General features: G+C 43.9%; 1 protein-coding gene across 1 annotated transcript; it reads left to right on the forward strand.

Annotated features, from left to right (window-relative positions):
• Positions 1 to 15,923: 15,923 nt before the first annotated feature.
• On the forward strand, positions 15,924 to 16,871 carry LOC132243669 (olfactory receptor 6B1-like). Its single transcript, XM_059714061.1, has one exon. It carries the CDS (start codon positions 15,924 to 15,926, stop codon positions 16,869 to 16,871), a length of 948 nt encoding a protein of 315 aa, XP_059570044.1.
• Positions 16,872 to 17,114: the final 243 nt, after the last annotated feature.

The following is a 17,114-nucleotide window of genomic DNA, read 5'->3' on the forward strand; positions in this document are numbered from 1 at the left end:
AGCAGTTAGAAAGAAACAAAAACCTGCTCCCCAGGGAACCACTGTGGAGTGATCATATACCCTGGCCCTTGCCACCCACAATGAAGTATTAGAGGGCAATGTTAGGGGGAAATAATAAAGATGACGCAGCTCCTGCATGGGACCTCACATTAAGGCGGTCTCTCTCTCTCTTTTTATCTCTCTATGCCCCAGGTTCAAATCAGTCCTAAACTTTGGAATAGAAAGAGATGTCTACAAATAGTCCTTCATAGAAAGGCAGTACTGAAGTTGGGTTGCACAGCTCAAACAGAGGCCGTTTCCAAAGTCTGAGGTTGGTGCTATTGTACTGATCCACCGATGTTTCGACTGTGGTTTCTGTTTTATTCACAATGAGCAAGATATTAAAGTTTGTTATGACCAGAGAATAAAGGGAATAGAAAGTTATGATTAAGTTTAAATGTGGCTTGTTAAAAAGTGGATTAACCAAAAACTTTCTGTTTTACCTGTGCCTATGCACAGGCCGCAGAGGCACGCGCACACAGGCCTGATTGCTTTTGAAATGTTTCTTGTGGTGTCAGTTTGATCTTTCAACATTGTCATGAGGATAAGTGATTACATTTAAACCTCTAGATTTTTGCAGAAGACAAGACAAGAGAAAACAAGAGAAGGCTAGTGGCTGGTGGTAAAGGGCACTGAAGGAGCTAGTGTGGAGATGAGGGCTGGAATAGCAGGGGGTTGTGGGTTGTAAGCTACTGGCGTTAGTGCACAGTAGCCTTCTGGCACAGTGCTTAGTGATGCTTACTGTACAGTAGCTCATTACTGTAATGGTCCGTTCCCGGCAACACTACTGCGGTAATGAGCTACTTAGCAGTAGTAATGAAGTGCATAGTAAGCATCTCAAGTAGGCATGGCCAGATTCTGTTTTTGACAAACTTTTTAGGCTGTGCTCAGTGCTACTTTTTGATCCTCATATAAAACATCTCACGGTATATCTGTCATGTATCACCATATAAACTCTCCAATAAACCTTCCATCTGCCCCCAAACTGCCACTGTTTGTCGACCACCCATCCCATTTATCCATCACCCCAACTCCTGATCTCTCTCTCTCTCTCTCGTAGCCACAATGAAAGTATCCCTCATTCCATGCCCATAGCACTTAAGGTTCATACCATCCTCTCTCTGCTTATAGAAGAACAGCCTGGATAACTAGCAGAGTTTCTTGACTGGATAACAATGGAGAGGTTTGCAAAGGTATGGAGCAAAAGCCCAGCTGCTCCTGGTCTTCCACCAGATCTCTATCGCCCACCCTCAGCTCCATCTTTCTTCCCCTGAATTTGTCCCCATCCATCTCGCTTTCTACTCTTATTTAATTCCGTCATTCATTGCTGTTCTCTCTTCTTTCTCTCTCTTCCACCACCCACATTTCCAATTTACAGAAATGATGATAGCCCCTTGGATGGCCAAGCGTATCCCATCTGCAGCATCATTTCAGTGGCTGCACTGCTGGAAATCCTTGCTTGCTATTTAGCCTATCCCAGGGAAGAAGCCAACAGAAGCTACTGTGGCCCCTTCCCAAATTTTCTTTGATGTATCTCCAGTCCCCGCTGTGCCCAGGGCAGATCCATGGCCTAGACAACATTATCTTTAAAAAACACATTATGTAACTGAGCTTGCAAGAGAATTGTTCTTTAGAGTGAAGAATATCTGTAGCCCCTCTTAGCTCTTTTGTAAGTGGAGGGTTTTTTTGTGGTGAAACATAGCAGTAATTTAAGATGGGTTTGCATATGTGTAAGAGAGTTATAAATTGGAAACACAGACTGGGAGGGTGAGTTATGCTAGTTCATCAGAGCTTCTGAAGAGAAGGAGCTGCAGGAAAAGTGACCCATGATTCCCAGTCACCTGAGGACAGACTGCAGGATTTCTTGGTCCCTTAGGGACATCAAGCGTGATTGTACTTATCCAGATCCTGCATTTGCTTTACCAATAATTTATCTACATTAAGAGATAATGTTATGAGATATAAGAGACATATTAAGAGATGTCATAGGCATATTAAGAGATAATGCCTATAGTTTTGTCTCTTTGTAAGCCAAAAAGGGGCACACCCAAACCTTGACATTGAGATAACTAATTCCTTGAAACTGGGATTGCTCTGACCTTGACAATGACCCTCCCATCCCACCATGTCCTGGTGCATTTATCCCCAGCCAGCCTGAACAATCGAGAGGCCCCTGAAACTTCAGGTATTCTGGGCTCTCTCACTCAGAGCTCAACTGAGTAGGGCAGACCTAGGCCTGGAAAGGCAATGCACAGCTGACTTGGCAGGTCCTGTAGCTACACATGACAAACTCAGGGCATCTGAGAGAAGACAGAAGGAGCAAGGTGGGTGTTAAATTATCCTCTCACTTCACTGATGATGCATTTCATTGTTCAGGCCCAAGAACCAGAACCATCTTGAAAGTCTCCCAGGTCAGGGGGACACAGGTCAATGGTTACAATGGAACTGTGGCACCTCTGATCTACCTGTGACCTGCCTTGGACACGTGGGTTTAGTCTCTCCCTGCCTACAGCTCCAGGTGGGCCTGGAGCCAAACCTCTCCAAACTGTGTGCATTCTTGCACTGTGGGTTAATGGTCACACCAAACCAAACTAGTTTGGAGGGCTCACAGGGGCCTATGACATTTCTACCTGGCCATGGGTACACATAGAGATCATGGGATTAGGCAGTTTCCTATAGATCCCTAGATGTTAAGGCCAGAATGGACCACAGTGGTCATCTAGTCTGACATCCTATATACCACCGGCCAGAAGATGGCCCTCAGTTAATGCTATACTAAAGCAGATCTCTGAGGAAAATGTCCAGCTTTGATTTATATTCTCTCAGGGACAGAGAATCCATCCCAAACACTGCTAATTCATTCCATTGGTTAATCAGTGCTACTATTAACTCTTTTCCCTTTGTTTTATTGTTCTGAATCTGCCCCCTTCCACCTGTAGCTACTGGATCCTGTTCTCCCTTTGTTTTTTGGCACTGTTTCACATCAGGAAAACATCCTCAAAGGATTTTTGTTTCCATTCCAGTGAAAAGCAAACACAAATCTTAACACCTCCAAATTTGTCTTGGAATTAAATTGTCATTCTTTAGCCAGCACCTGTATTTACATGGGCAGTGATAAACCAAACTGTATGCCTCGGCATAGAAATACAATTCCACAGAAAACAACACTATCCAAGAAAGAACAGGGAGGACTAAAATAAAATTCATAATCTGGTTTAGTTATCTGTGATTCACTAGGATGTAACTTGGGCCTTATCTTACCCAGGGAAGACAATTCTCTTCACAGGTGTAGGCTTGCTAGAGTTTAGCATAAATCATTGCATATGCAGGGATATGCAATAGATAAGCATAGATCATTTCATATACAACTCGTATATAGACTTGGAGCAAAGCAGGACTCAAGAAAAGTTGACCTCACACCACTAGGGTGCTTGCTAGACTAGACTTGTAGGACAGCGAAGCGTGAATATTAATTGTTAAGGCTGATTGATAAAGGTGGCGCTGGAGAGTCTAGAACGCACCTGGCAATAGGGATAGGGCAATCCCGTAGATGTGCTGATGTAAATGTCTGATGTTAACAGAAGTGTTTTGATCAATGTATAACAGAAGAAATAGAAATCCTCAGAACTGGCACTAAGTTTAGGAGACATCATTTTGAGTTGTGCCTGTGCCTTACCACTGGCATCCAGGGTTAACTGCTTGTAACCCCTTGGACAGCCATGTTAGCAAGTAGGTGGTGTGTAGCTAATAAACTTAGCCATGCTTTTGCTAATGAATCTGTAATCATTCTTTATGTAACATTAATATCTCCAACAGAAAACACACCAGAGCTGCAGCAACAGCGGCAGCAGCACATACACCTGGAAAGATCAATCATACACAGAGAACTCGCTGGGAGCCACTCTAATTCAAATGCCCCCCCACCCCTCAAAGCACATGTATAGACGCAGTGGCAACACATAAGGGGTGCATGCAGGTGCAAATGCACCCCTGAGATTGGCAGTGCCCCCCCTGAGAGAAGCACCACCGACACTGCTGGTGGTGCCTGCCACTTGCCACTAGTGGTGGTTGCCACTTGCCACCCCCTAACCCCACTGCCAACAACTGCTGGTCAGCGCTCGCCAGCCCCACCCCCCGACACCACCGCCTATGTGAGCTCCTAACTTGCCACCACCTGCGTGTGGTCCCTGTGCCCCCCCCCCCAGCCTCCAGGTTCACACGGTGTTCATGTATAGACACCCACACTGACCAAGAGAGAAGGCAGAAGGACAAAAGACATTTTTCTCCAGGTGTGAGGAAGCAACTTCCTAAGCCTGTTCAGGAAACACAACATCTTTTCTTCTTCCTCCAACTGTTTTTTAACTATGCTGTTCTGGCTTTTACTCCTCAGAACTGAAAAAGACTGCTTTCCATTCAAAAGCTTGTCTAACTCTATCCCAACTGTGCAGTCGGTCGAATAAAAGATATCACCCTAAAAAATAATTGCCCTTCACACGGATCCTAATGAGCATTCAAAAAGTTGAGTAGAACAAACAACCGCTGTGAGAAGGAAGATGCAGTTTGCATAAAACCCCCTTTAGTTTGGGAATGGTCGGTAGTAAGGACATATGAAAATGTAACTGCCATAGGCCACTACAGTGCTTCTAATTATTTAGATAGTCCAGCAAAAACTATAGCCAGTCTCCATACACATGGACAACCATGTAGCAGCAAGTGACCATTCCTTCTGAGAGGTTCTGCTTTTATCTTAGAAGTGGAAATCTGGATAAGTCATATCAAGTCTGGGTTAAGTGGAAGCTCAGAGCATCTATTTATCTCTCTGCCTGCCTGTCCATCTGTCTATCTGACCATTCATTTCTCTGTGGAATGTCTTTGTTAGCTAGGTATTTGTTCCCCTTCAACAGCCAGGAGAACTCGTCCATGGAAAAGTCACGAATGAATTCCCTCAGAAACTTATTGCCTCTTGAAAGGTTTTACATTCTCTGGGTATTTGGCCCACTGATTCTCTTGGAGATAAGGCCAATTCATAGAAGTTGATTGCATGGAGCTGTGGACCACTGGCACTCATTGGGAATCGGGTCCCATTCATGCTAAGTGACATATGGCTGACTTTCACATGCTATGCAGTGAATTTTGGCAGAAGAGGTGGGCATAAGGCATTTTTTTCCCAGGAGGAGGCAGAGATAGTACTGAGGACTGTGACAGGACACATGTGGCAACTGAGGGATTCTGTCAACAGCCTCATCACCACTATGACCTCAGAATCATGGACAATTAGGGTTGGAAGGGACCTCAGGAGGTCATCCAGTCCAACTGTGTCACCACCATTCCCCAGACACAGCCCCCCTATCCCTGTTCATAGAGATGCAGCTGCCCAGCTGTTCTGCTAGCTGGTGAACAGCGGAGTAGGCTGGGTCTGAAATAGTGTACATAACAGGTGATTTCCTCACCCCATTGTCAGCCACAGGAATCTTCAGGAAAAGTCATCAACGTGTCCCTCTTTAATTAATTCACCTGAACCCAGATGGGCTTGTGAAGAGCAGAGCCCAGACCCTCCTGCTACTAGATCCTTCACAGGGCCAGAAGGTCTGCTTTGAAAGACCAATTCAGAAGACCAGAGTTGCACACATGATTTCCAGAGAAGGTCTCCCCATTGTCTTGTTCAAAGACAATAAATACTTCCCTTTCTTTACTGGATGCAGTATGACGTGCATTTAAACAGCCAGATGACATTTGGTGGTTTGGAATCACTCTGTGATCAAATACACTCAGGGTGGTGGTGTGCTCCTACTTCCTCCAGCCCAGAGGAGAGGTTAAGTCCTTCAGTTGACAGTCCACGGCAAGCTGGGGAGACTGAGTTACATATATTGTTCATGGGTATATACCTTCCATCCAGGAAGAGCACAGACCAACGGCAGGTGCTTCCTAAGCCTGAAGAAGGGTATTTGTACCCCAAAGCTTGCAAGAACATTTTCTTCCAACTATTTGAGTTGGTCTAATAAAAGATATCAGATTTACCCAAAGAACCTTGTCTGCCTTCTGTTGTTGAAAAAACTATTGCAGAAATGTTCACATCCTGCACACACATACAATCTTACTCCAAAGCCTCTGAAATACTTTAGTTTCTGAATCCTCAGTGCAGACCCTCCTTGTGTCCCCAGCCTCCTTCCCTGGTTGATCTGACCTTGTCGATGTCTCTTCTCATCTTCTCTCTCCTCATAGAGAGGTGGATACCACTGCCTGTAGAGCTGAGTCACCAAAGCCTCCTGTCACCATGGACCCCAATTTATATAACTGAGACACACAGTGCAAGGGAGGTGGGCATATCTCAACACAGCTGACTGCCCAGGATCCCTGGTCACATGACAACAATGCACCTAGGGTTTCAGAGAGGGGAAGGGAAGAAACAAGTGGAGTGGAACTGAGTCCATGCTTCACTCTTTGATTTCATTGTCCCGGCCCACAAAGTGGAACAAGGGTCAAGGTTTGTGTGTGGACAGGTGCATAAGCACAGTAGTGTCTGGCAACTCTGATCAACCCAACTGGGACACCTCAGTTCCTTCCACCCGTTCTAGAAGCTCGAGATTGGGTTAGACCCAGTTCACAGCTTTACATATGAACAGGAATCTCAGACTCATGGTTCATGGCCATTGGGGACTGTGTATTGCATACAGTAGTAGAGGTCTAGTACCTTAGAGGACCTTGGTCCTTCATGCCTTCCTGGAGATACCCGACTAATACTGTTGGAGTATTCACTGGGGAATGGAGCTTGCTGCTGGTTGGGAATGCTTTATCTTCAGCCTACTGGAGAAAGAAATACCGTAGGGTGATTTGTAGATGCGCCCAGTTAGTACTTGAAAATGTGTTACAACTTTATAGCTGGTTTCTATCCAACTTTGCTCTGAATGTGTGGTGGGGCCCTTAGTCATCTGCAGACAACTGATCTCTATCTGTCTGCCACTAATAGACACATCCCTTGTGGGATTCATAGGATAGGGCCTGCTAAGTGCTTATTTTTGACACAGGCAGGAACTTTGCCTTCATTCTTTTCACTTTACCTTTTCCTTTTTTTAAAAAAAAATCATCGTTTTTGCTAACTCTGAAGAATGTTTCTCCTAATTTGTGGGTAACTAATTTTTCACAAGCAAATCAGGTGGGAACTGGGGCTGAGGAGTTTTGCAGTGTACCTGTGAATACTCTCCAGTGGGTGGCTGAGTGAAGGGATAACGTTTAGTAAAAGAATCTCAACCCCTGGTGATTGACTTCAAAAAATAACAGGGGAGTCTTTGATCTGAAGTGACAGGACTCCACCAGGAAAGAATCCTAATTAATTTAATTTGAAATGTGTTGAATTTACTTCTTCGTTCAGAATGAATGAATGTAAAAAAAAACCTTGTTTGTTAGGTCCTCATTAATTAAAACATCCTCTCTGCAACAGCTGCTATAGAAAGAAATCTCTGGGATTGGGCATGCAACACCTGCCGCTGGAGAATTGCAAGCGTCTACACAGGTCATTATAACATCGTGCGTTTAATGAATACTCCAAGGAACACTGCACTGAGCTGAGGATGTTGGTGATTTGTTATTTTAATAGGTCTCAGGAAGGATCATTAGAATGAAACTTGTTTGGGAAATGTGTATCTGAGTGAAAGCAGATTGCAGCTCGTAAAGAAAAGTCAGGGAGCATTAATTAAAGTTAGAGAAAGAAGGAAATGAACGGCTCCTATGTCAAGTAGCCCCCTGATGAGTAAAGTGATAGGGGTCAAGCTGTAATCACCGGCTCCCAAGGAAGGTGATCCATCCATTCATTAGTTCCATGTATGAAATCCATTCACAGACTGTGGCAATTTTGGGGTGCAGTGACTGACACACAAACACAGCTCAGGTTCCCAAGAGGCTGGCACAGACAGTCAGGCTTAGGTAAACAGCACAAGACTTAATCAAAAGCCATCTTTACAAATGCCCAGATGGGGCAGATAGAATTGGGATACTGAGCGATAGTACTAGGCAGTGGCTTGGAGATTTGGAAGCTGATATCTGATGCCATACGAAAGAGAGACCTAGTGTCAAGATCAAAAGGCACTGCCTGGTTTTTAAGCCTGAGATCAACCTGGTTTTTAGGCCTCTGATCAATCTTTAACTTTGGCAAGTGTTCCTAGCCTGCCTATTACCTCTAGTTTTGCCCGTGTCTCTCCATCCTAAGTCACAACCCTCTGTAACTCCATCCCTGGGTTCACGCGCATATAAACACATACAACTGCTGGTGTACCTCACTGCCAACCTGCGGCCCTACCTGTTGTCTCAGTGCCTCAGCCCTGGGCTCATGTATACTCACAGATAAACCCATGGTTTTCATTTGGGGTGTTCAGCCTCTCCTTTCTCCCCATGCCTACCCATTGGATGCACACCCAATAATACACAATTGTTTGTTTGTTTTTCAAGCAAGAAGGAAGAGCGTGTGCACACACACACACACACACACACACACACACACACACACTGCATAAGGCTCACCATGCGAGGCATAAGCATCTTTTACACATACACACACTAAATGCAACATAACAAGACCATTTCTCTCCAAGATGGGACATAGTGGAGACATGCAAATGCACACCTAAACATACACAGACACATACATGACCATACCAAACAGGGCTTTATTCCCTTAATCATGAAATCTCCAAAACTTAGGCACACAGAGCACTCTCAAGGTACCACTGCTGTGACCTGCATGGCCTCCCACTCTTCCAGCCCACAAGCTCTAGCAGCTATCTACAGCACTTGGCCAGCGCAGCCCTCTGTAGGTTAAGCCATGCATTCTCCAACCTGAAGTATTGCTGATGAGTTATTTGATGGGTCTTTCTGGCTAGGGACATGACTGGGTCTTCTAGGCTCATTTAATATTATTATGATTACTCTGAATTTACAAAAATATGTTCAGCTGAAGGGTGGTTACAAAGAGGATGGAGCTAGACAGTTCTCAGTGGTGACAGATGACAGAACAAGAAGCAATGGCCTCAAGTTACAGCAAGGGAAGTTTAGGTTAGCTATTAGGAGGGTAGTAAAGCACTGGAACAGATTACCCAGAGCGGTTTTTAAGAACCAGGTAGATAAAGCTTTAGCTGGGATGATCTATTTGGGGATGGTCCTGCTTTCAGCAGGGGGTTGGGCTAGATGACCTCCTGAGGTCCCTTTGAACCCTAATTTTCCTTGATTCTATGATTTGATGAAGATGCCATCACTGATATTCCTTATGAGTTTAGGCAAGTTACTTAAGCCGAAGTTCTTAGACTCAGGTAATTAAAATAGAGCTGTAAAACATTCCTACTAGTCAAATGGCATGGTGGGCAGGTGAGATGGTCAGCTTATAAAATTCTTTGGGGTTTAACTGCCCAAGACACTTAAAAATCAAGAAAAATCAGTCAGACTAAATCAAGACGTTTAATCTGAAATTTGCATGTTGCTTATGAGGGCTTGACCAGCCCCCTTCAATTCTTAACACCAGCCCTCTAGTTCCATTCGTTTTAATAGCAGCTGGGCGTCTGATTTAGGTGCTTTAGACCACTACTGGCTTCTTAATATAATTTGATACCAAGTCATTTATGATAATTAGACTTAGGCTCCTAAATCCTCCAGTCCTAGCTCCTCAAAAGTATTTAGCTTCCTTGCTGTCACTGAAACAAGAGGAAACGATCTGCCTATTTACCCCTTGGAACCATTAAAAATTGTTATTGTGCCCTCTCTGTATCTCAGTTTCACCACATATAATATAGTGAGGGAGCTCTGAGGTATGCAGCAGTCCCATGTAAAAGCCAAGGCTGTCATTCTGGAAGGAGTTTACATAAGTGGATCACTTCATGTTGGCTATAGGCATTAAACTTTGCAAATACTGGTCACAACTCAAGAATTTGGTGTGTCCTGAAATCTTAAATCTGTCCTTCTGGGAAAACAAAGGGGTATACTTTTTATTTAGGGTAGAGGTGTTTGCTACAAAAATAAAGCCTATTTAAATACCTCTAACAGATATTTCCATACTTAAGGTTAAATGTATTGTAATTTGTGGAGACTCCACAGAAACTGGAAGCTTTTCACTATCTGCACACATACTAAAATCCCAAATAATGAACCTTAAACCTGATTCCACTGAACTCAAAGGCCAGATGTCCCCAGAATACAGCGTTAACTGGATTTGGGCCTACATGCTACACTTGCTGATATACTAATAAGAATAAAGCAAAACTGTGAATGCTATAACACCAAGGATCATAATTATAAGTGCCCCACTGTGGTTAACAAGTTTTCAGTGTTTAGGAACTTGTATAGATCAATAGGAAGCTTTTGGAAACTGATTGTAGTATAACAGTAAAGAGAAAATGGAGAATATGAATAATATCAAGGAAATTCATCTTGCTTTATATGATCACTAGATGGCAGGGAAGGGTAAGCAATGAGAATTAAGCAATATTAATAGGAACAGGATGGAAGGAGGTAATGCATGAGCATAATCAGGATACACTATGAAATGAGAATGATGAATGAGAATCTACCTTAATTTGAAAGTTATTATGATATTAAGAGTTATTCTAGATACACTGAATACATATTACATTGGTCCAGAATCACTCCAGATTTGCATTGATGCAACTGAGATCCACATTTTCCACAAGAGGACGCTTCCTAATCTTGGTTGCAATGGTCAAAATGTGTACTCCACCTCCTTCTCATCCAGTTTAGAGTATGTTATAGGAAGACAAGACAGCTGATTTGAATATATGAACTACCACTGACTTTGTGATCTTAGATAAATCACTTAAGCCAGAGTTTTCAGACATTTGCATAGATGGAGACAGGTAGTTAGCTGGGTTATTCTGAAATCAGGCACAAGACAGGGTAGATGTGTACCTTATAGACTAAGTCAGCGATATATAGCATAAGTAGGAACTTACTTAAATAACAGTGAGACAAAGGACTGTTCACAGCCAGCTCACGGCATGCAGAGCTGATTTTATGGGCATTTTGCAGCAGCCCCACACCTCATCACAGATTGACAGGGGGCCCCAGCAGCCCTGGCCCTCATCACTGATTGGCACCAAAACACTTTCATTTTCCTGACTGGTGCCTTCACTTAGTCTACATGACTAGCTCAGCCTCTCAGTGGCTGTCACTCAAATCATATGTTCTATTGCTGCACCAATTGCCATGCTTTCTTTGTATTCCAGTCAGCATTTTTTGCAATGGGGGGCAGACACCCAATTTTATGCTAAATCATGGCCAATATCATTTTGTCCAGCAATCGTGGAGATCTCTCTTTCTTTGCAGTTTCTGTAAAAATTGCAAAACCATGATTTAAGGAAGTTTTGTGAGAGGGGAGGCAAAAGCCCCCACAATGCGTCCCAAACCCTCGCCCAATGTGCCCCGGTACTTACCATAGGAAACAGGATGAGCAAGGGTCTAAAGGAAACACCAATTCAGGCTCAGCAGTTCCGCAGCTGCCTGAGCCTGCATATAAGTGAGCATTGGGGGCATGGCTCCCAAGAAGCACAGGCTGCTCAGAAGGTAGCTGGAGATCCAGATGAGCTGGCACTGGGGCATGGGGTCCCCCAGGGCTCGGTCCTCAGGCCTGCACTGTTCAACATCTTCATCAGCGACTTGGACGAGGGGGTAAAAAGCACCCTATTCAAATTCGCAGATGACACTAAGATGTGGGGAGAAGTGGGCACGTTAGAAGGGAAGGATAGGCTGCAATCGGACCTAGACAGGGTACAGGGGTGGGCAGATGAGAACAGGATGGGGTTCAACACTGACAAGTGCAAGGTGATGCACCTGGGGAGGAAGAACCAGCAGCACACCTACAGGCTGGGGAACTCCCTTCTCATCAGTACAGAGGTGGAAAAAGATCTTGGAGTCATCATTGATGCCAAAATGAACATGGGCCAACAGTGTGGGGATGCAGTCAGGAAGGCCAACCGCACCTTGTCATGTATCCACAGATGCATCTCAAGCAGGTCCAAGGAGGCGATCCTCCCCCTCTATGCAACACTGGTCAGGCCGCAGCTGGAGTACTGCGTCCAGTTCTGGGCGCTGCACTTCAGGAGGGATGTGGACAGCATCGAGAGGGTCCAGAGGAGGGCCACTCGCATGATCAGGAGTCAACACAGCAGGCCATATGAGGAGAGGCTAAGGGACCAGAGCCTGTTCAGTCTCCACAAGATAAGGCTGAGGGGGGATCTAGTGGCAGTCTACATACTAGTCAAGGGGGACCAGCAAGCATTGGGAAAGTCCCTGTTCCACCGAGTGCTACCAGGAGTGACTAGAAATAACGGTCACAAGCTGGCAGAGGGTAGATTCAGACTAGACATCAGGAGGCGCGACTTCACAGTCAGGGCGGCTAGGATCTGGAACCAACTTCCAAGAGAAGTAGTGCTGGCTCCTACCCTGGAGGTCTTTAAGGGAGGCAAGATGAACACCTTGCCGGGGTCATTTGACCCCAGTACTCTTTCCTGCCATGGCAGGGGGTCAGACTTGGTGATCTGCTCAGGTCCCTTCCGACCCTACCAACTATGATTGTTGTCTAATTCTTGGTGTGTGTAGTGTGTAAGTGCTTGAATTGGTGATAGGTATGCATGTGCCTAGGCTGGTTTGGAGGGTTATATATGCATATGTGTGTGTGTGTGTGTGTGTGTGTGTGTGTGTGTGTGTGTGTGTTTGGCTTTCTAACAAAACATCACAAGATTTGGCACAGACTTCTTGGACTAAATCCTAAATCCTATTCGTGTGTGTGTATGTGTATATATAGATGTGAGAGTATATATACATATGTGTGTATATGAGTCATTCTGTGTGTGTACATGCCAGAAATACAATAGAGCAAGAGTAATCTAGTAGTTAGAGTACCCACTAGGGTTCCAGGACCCACTCACAACCTCAATTTCTCACCAAAGTGTTCGAACTACATGGCCACTTTCCAGGCATTTCTTAGAGTAGGGTAGTCCAACTGTTGGCTTGCCACCAACCCATTGCTCTGCTGCTGCTGACACAGATGTCTTCAGGTTCCCTGTTCCTCCTCCACATGCTTCTACCTGCCCTTGCATTGCCCTGGGGGCAGGTTTTGCTGGGGCAGGACACAGGGGGGTCATAAGGCTGAGGGAGCCTATGGCAGGAGAGGTTTGAAGGGAACTCAATGCAGGATTTTAATCCCCAGGCCCCCTGGGAACTAATTTAAAGCCCTCCTTACTAGGTTGGCCAAATGATTCGCAAAGATATTCTTTCCTGTTGTTGTCAGGTAGATCCCATCTCTTGATAGCAAGAGCATCCTCCCATTGTCAGAGTTGAAAGCCTTTGTGGTGACACTACTGCCTCAGGCACATGTTTACTTCCAGGATATGATGGTCCCTGCCTGGGCCCTTACTTTCCATGGGGAGGATTGATGAGCACACCACTTGTGCTCTGAGCTCCTTAATCCTCCTGCCAAGAGCCTCATAGTCGCATCTGATTTATTCAGTGTGACTCCAGGCAGTATATCGTTGGTGCCTACATGGATGCCATTGTGATTAGGGAGGAGGCGGGGAGTCACACTATGCAATACGATGCATCAGAGGGGCAATGTGGCATGGAGTGAGGGCACCTGTGTGGTGAAATAGACTCTAGCCCTCACTATAATGGTTCTGGAGAAGACCCCCTCCATTCCCCCGCCCAAGAAACGTGTGCGGAAAATTTACTCTTAGTTTATGCTTTTTTTTAAATCCCCTATGCTAACATCCTGGAGGACACTGGAAAATTGCACCCAGTCAATCTGCATCTAGATAATTACTTCTGCTTCAGTCACAGATCTTTACACTGGTTCCTTTAGGTACAATTATTCTGGGTTTGACTCCTTCCAAATTCCCTCTCCCATGCTAATGGTCCAGACCTAGTAATTAGTTCCTGGATAGAAAAGCACCCCAAGCTTTAAAATTAGCACATTGACAATTAATAACAGCATTTTTGCTGCAGCACTTTTGCTTTCACACCTGGATAAAAAGTGGGTAGCAAACTGGATGTTCTACTTAGAAACTTGGATAGCAATACCCTGTTGAGAGAGAGAAAGGAAAATAGATGTTTAAATTGCTGGAATGAATTCCTGGAAACAAGCTCTCTGCAAGTCATCCCAACTTATGCCTGCTTTTTAAGCCTCTGATTTGGTACAGGAGAGACCATTTCTGAAAGTGAAAGGTGAGTTTAAAATTCACCAAATGTTCTTATCCTAATTAAATGGTGCTCTAAATGGTCTTTGTTTCTTTCTATGACATTCTGTTCAAGGTAACGCAAAATCAAAAAACTTCAAATTTGATAAGATGACTGGTATGATTAAAGGTTGCTTGCTTATCAGAGTAAAGGCATTTATCAGGAGCCTGAATATAACCCTCTTTTCTTAGTAAGCTTCATTGTGTTAGCAGAACAAAATGAGAGAGACACTTTTGTCACCAATCACTAGAGTATCCGAATTCTACCCAAAAGGAAAAAGTGAACACTTTCCTAGTGAGAAGAAAATGCGGTGACATTTTTCAGGTCACATTTGGAATGACAAAGTATTTCTACTCTATTCTGTATAGTTTCTTATAATGAACTCATCACTGTAGCATCTTGGCGCTCTTCAGGACAACATTAAAAAATATGATGAACATCTTTTATGCTGTCAGTTCTCAATTCACGCTGCAGGGTAAGACAGCTAGGAAGTTGAGTGTCTTGTTCTGAAATGGAGTTTTTAATATGCTGATGAGGTTTTTTATCATCACTAAAAATTTGAGGTATGTCCTATATTTTTGTGTTTCCTTTTTAAGTAAACGTATAAAATGCTGATATTTATGTTGGATATTCCAATATCTTCTTCAAAGGACCTTTTCCCGTCAGGCAAATAATACTCCCAACATTAAGACCTGAGAGCCACAAAATAGGCCAAGTAAGGTGAAGTTCATGAAGGCTTGTGTCTGAAGACTGTTTTCGCTACAGCGGATCAGAAAACAACTTTTTTTTCCTGTGGAATATTGCATCTTCTGACTGAGAAAACAAAGACGAGAAACAAAATTTTCAATGTAACCTCCTCAAGAAAAATAAAGAGTTGGTATTGTTCTTAGATTTCAGACAAGAAAAAAAACACAGTATTCTGATTTTTCAAATAAAACACTGAAAATTGTCAAGGTAATCTGTCAAATCAGAGTAAAAAAGTTTAACCACAAACTTAAGTTTCTTGTTAAAAAATATTCAGTGGACATCTTTCCCACTCTACTATTATGACGAAAATAACCTCCCCTCATTTTAGACTACACAAAGTCCGCTAGTGTCTTTATTGTTATAGATTGTCTTTGGGAGCTACGTGGATAGATTAAACTGGGAGGGAGGGGGTTTTAAATGTAGGGAAAATGGTCCATTTGCTGCACTGTATATTAGCAGTGAGGGAAGTGGTGGGTTATCTAGCAAAGGCTAGAAAGACCCAGGCATCTTCAACCTAGTCTGTTCACTACCAGTGGCATATATAGACTTCTTTGTTAATCCTCAAATACAGATGCAAATTGAATTATTAAGCAGAGATGGGTAGAGGTCCTTTCTCTTATGAAGAGTTTATCTAAAAAAAAAATATGTTGGAGAGCAAGATACATCTAAATTGCGATTTCCAGTGGAGTTTAATCATTTAAGCACCCAGCACCTTCACTCCTTTTGGCATCTTTAAAAATCCCAACCTTGCTCTCCTTTCTCTCCTTTGCTTGTAAATGAACAGTTTTGTTAGAAAACCAAGAACCCTTAACAAATTCATCATTTTTTATTCAATCAGTTTTAAGTTGTCACCAGGATGCTTATTTGATTGTTTTAACAACTACAGATAAAGTGCCTGAAATCAAGCTTGGATGGAGAACAGAACTGGCATCAAGGAGTTCATCCTTCTAGGATTCCCTTACGGACTGGAGTTCCAAGTCTTGCTCTTCCTGGTCTTTCTGGTCACCTATACCCTGACAATAGCTGAGAATATGCTCATCATTTTTGTGGTGAAGAAGAACTGTCATCTCCATAAGCCCATGTATTACTTCCTCTGTAACCTGTCCTTCCTGGAGATCTGGTATGTCTCGGTCACCATGCCCAAGCTTCTGGTTAGCTTGTGGTCACAGAACAAGAGTATTTCCTTCCCCAGCTGCATGACTCAGCTCTACTTTTTCATTTCTCTCATATGCACTGAGTGCTTCCTCCTGGCTGTTATGGCCTATGACCGCTACTTGGCCATCTGCCACCCACTGCGATACCCAGCTATCATGACCCACCGCCTGTGCTTGCAACTGGCAGCTTCCTCCTGGGTTGGCGGCTTCTCCATCTCTGTGATCAAGGTGTTCTTCATCTCACATCTGTCATTCTGCGGCCCCCAGATCATCAATCATTTCTTCTGTGACATCTCCCCAGTGCTGAACCTCTCCTGCACTGACATGTCGCTGGCAGAGATGGTGGACTTTGCACTGGCTATGGTCATCTTACCAGTTTCACTCTTTGTCACTGTCTTCTCATATTTCTGTATCATCACTGCCATCTTGCGAATCCCCACTGCTCAGGGGAGGCAGAAAGCCTTCTCCACCTGCACCTCCCACCTCACAGTAGTTCTCATCTTCTTCTCAGCCACTATCTTCATTTATGCTCGGCCTGGGATGATCTACCCTTTCAATCTCAACAAGGTGGTTTCCATCTTTTATTCTGTAGTAACTCCAGCACTGAATCCTCTGATTTATTGTCTGAGGAATCAGGAGGTAAAAAATATCCTGAGGAAAACCTTAGGCTGGAACTTTTACCTGTCCCGTAGGAGGAACGTGTAGACTAGGATTCTCAGAGAAGCCAGAGGAAGGCTACGACAGACTATGGTTTTATTGTAATATTTCTGATTTAAATGTGTTCATGTTATAATAATGCTGCATGCCTCTGTTTCCCTGATGAGCTTGTACATGGGGAATGAAAAGTTTTATGATATTTGAAACCAGAGTTGTGGGGATCTGCCTAAGTGATCCATCAAAGACTAATGAGCTATCAAGTGACAAGGAACTAATTTTCCTAACTTGACA

The sequence above is a fragment of the Alligator mississippiensis genome, chromosome 11, assembly GCF_030867095.1.
Source record: "Alligator mississippiensis isolate rAllMis1 chromosome 11, rAllMis1, whole genome shotgun sequence".
NCBI classification, from domain to species: Eukaryota; Metazoa; Chordata; order Crocodylia; family Alligatoridae; genus Alligator; species Alligator mississippiensis.

What these genes read in the sequence shown, in the direction of transcription:
- LOC132243669 (XM_059714061.1), top strand. Translation starts at nt 15,924, where the DNA reads ATGGAGAACAGAACTGGCATCAAGGAGTTCATCCTTCTAGGATTCCCT.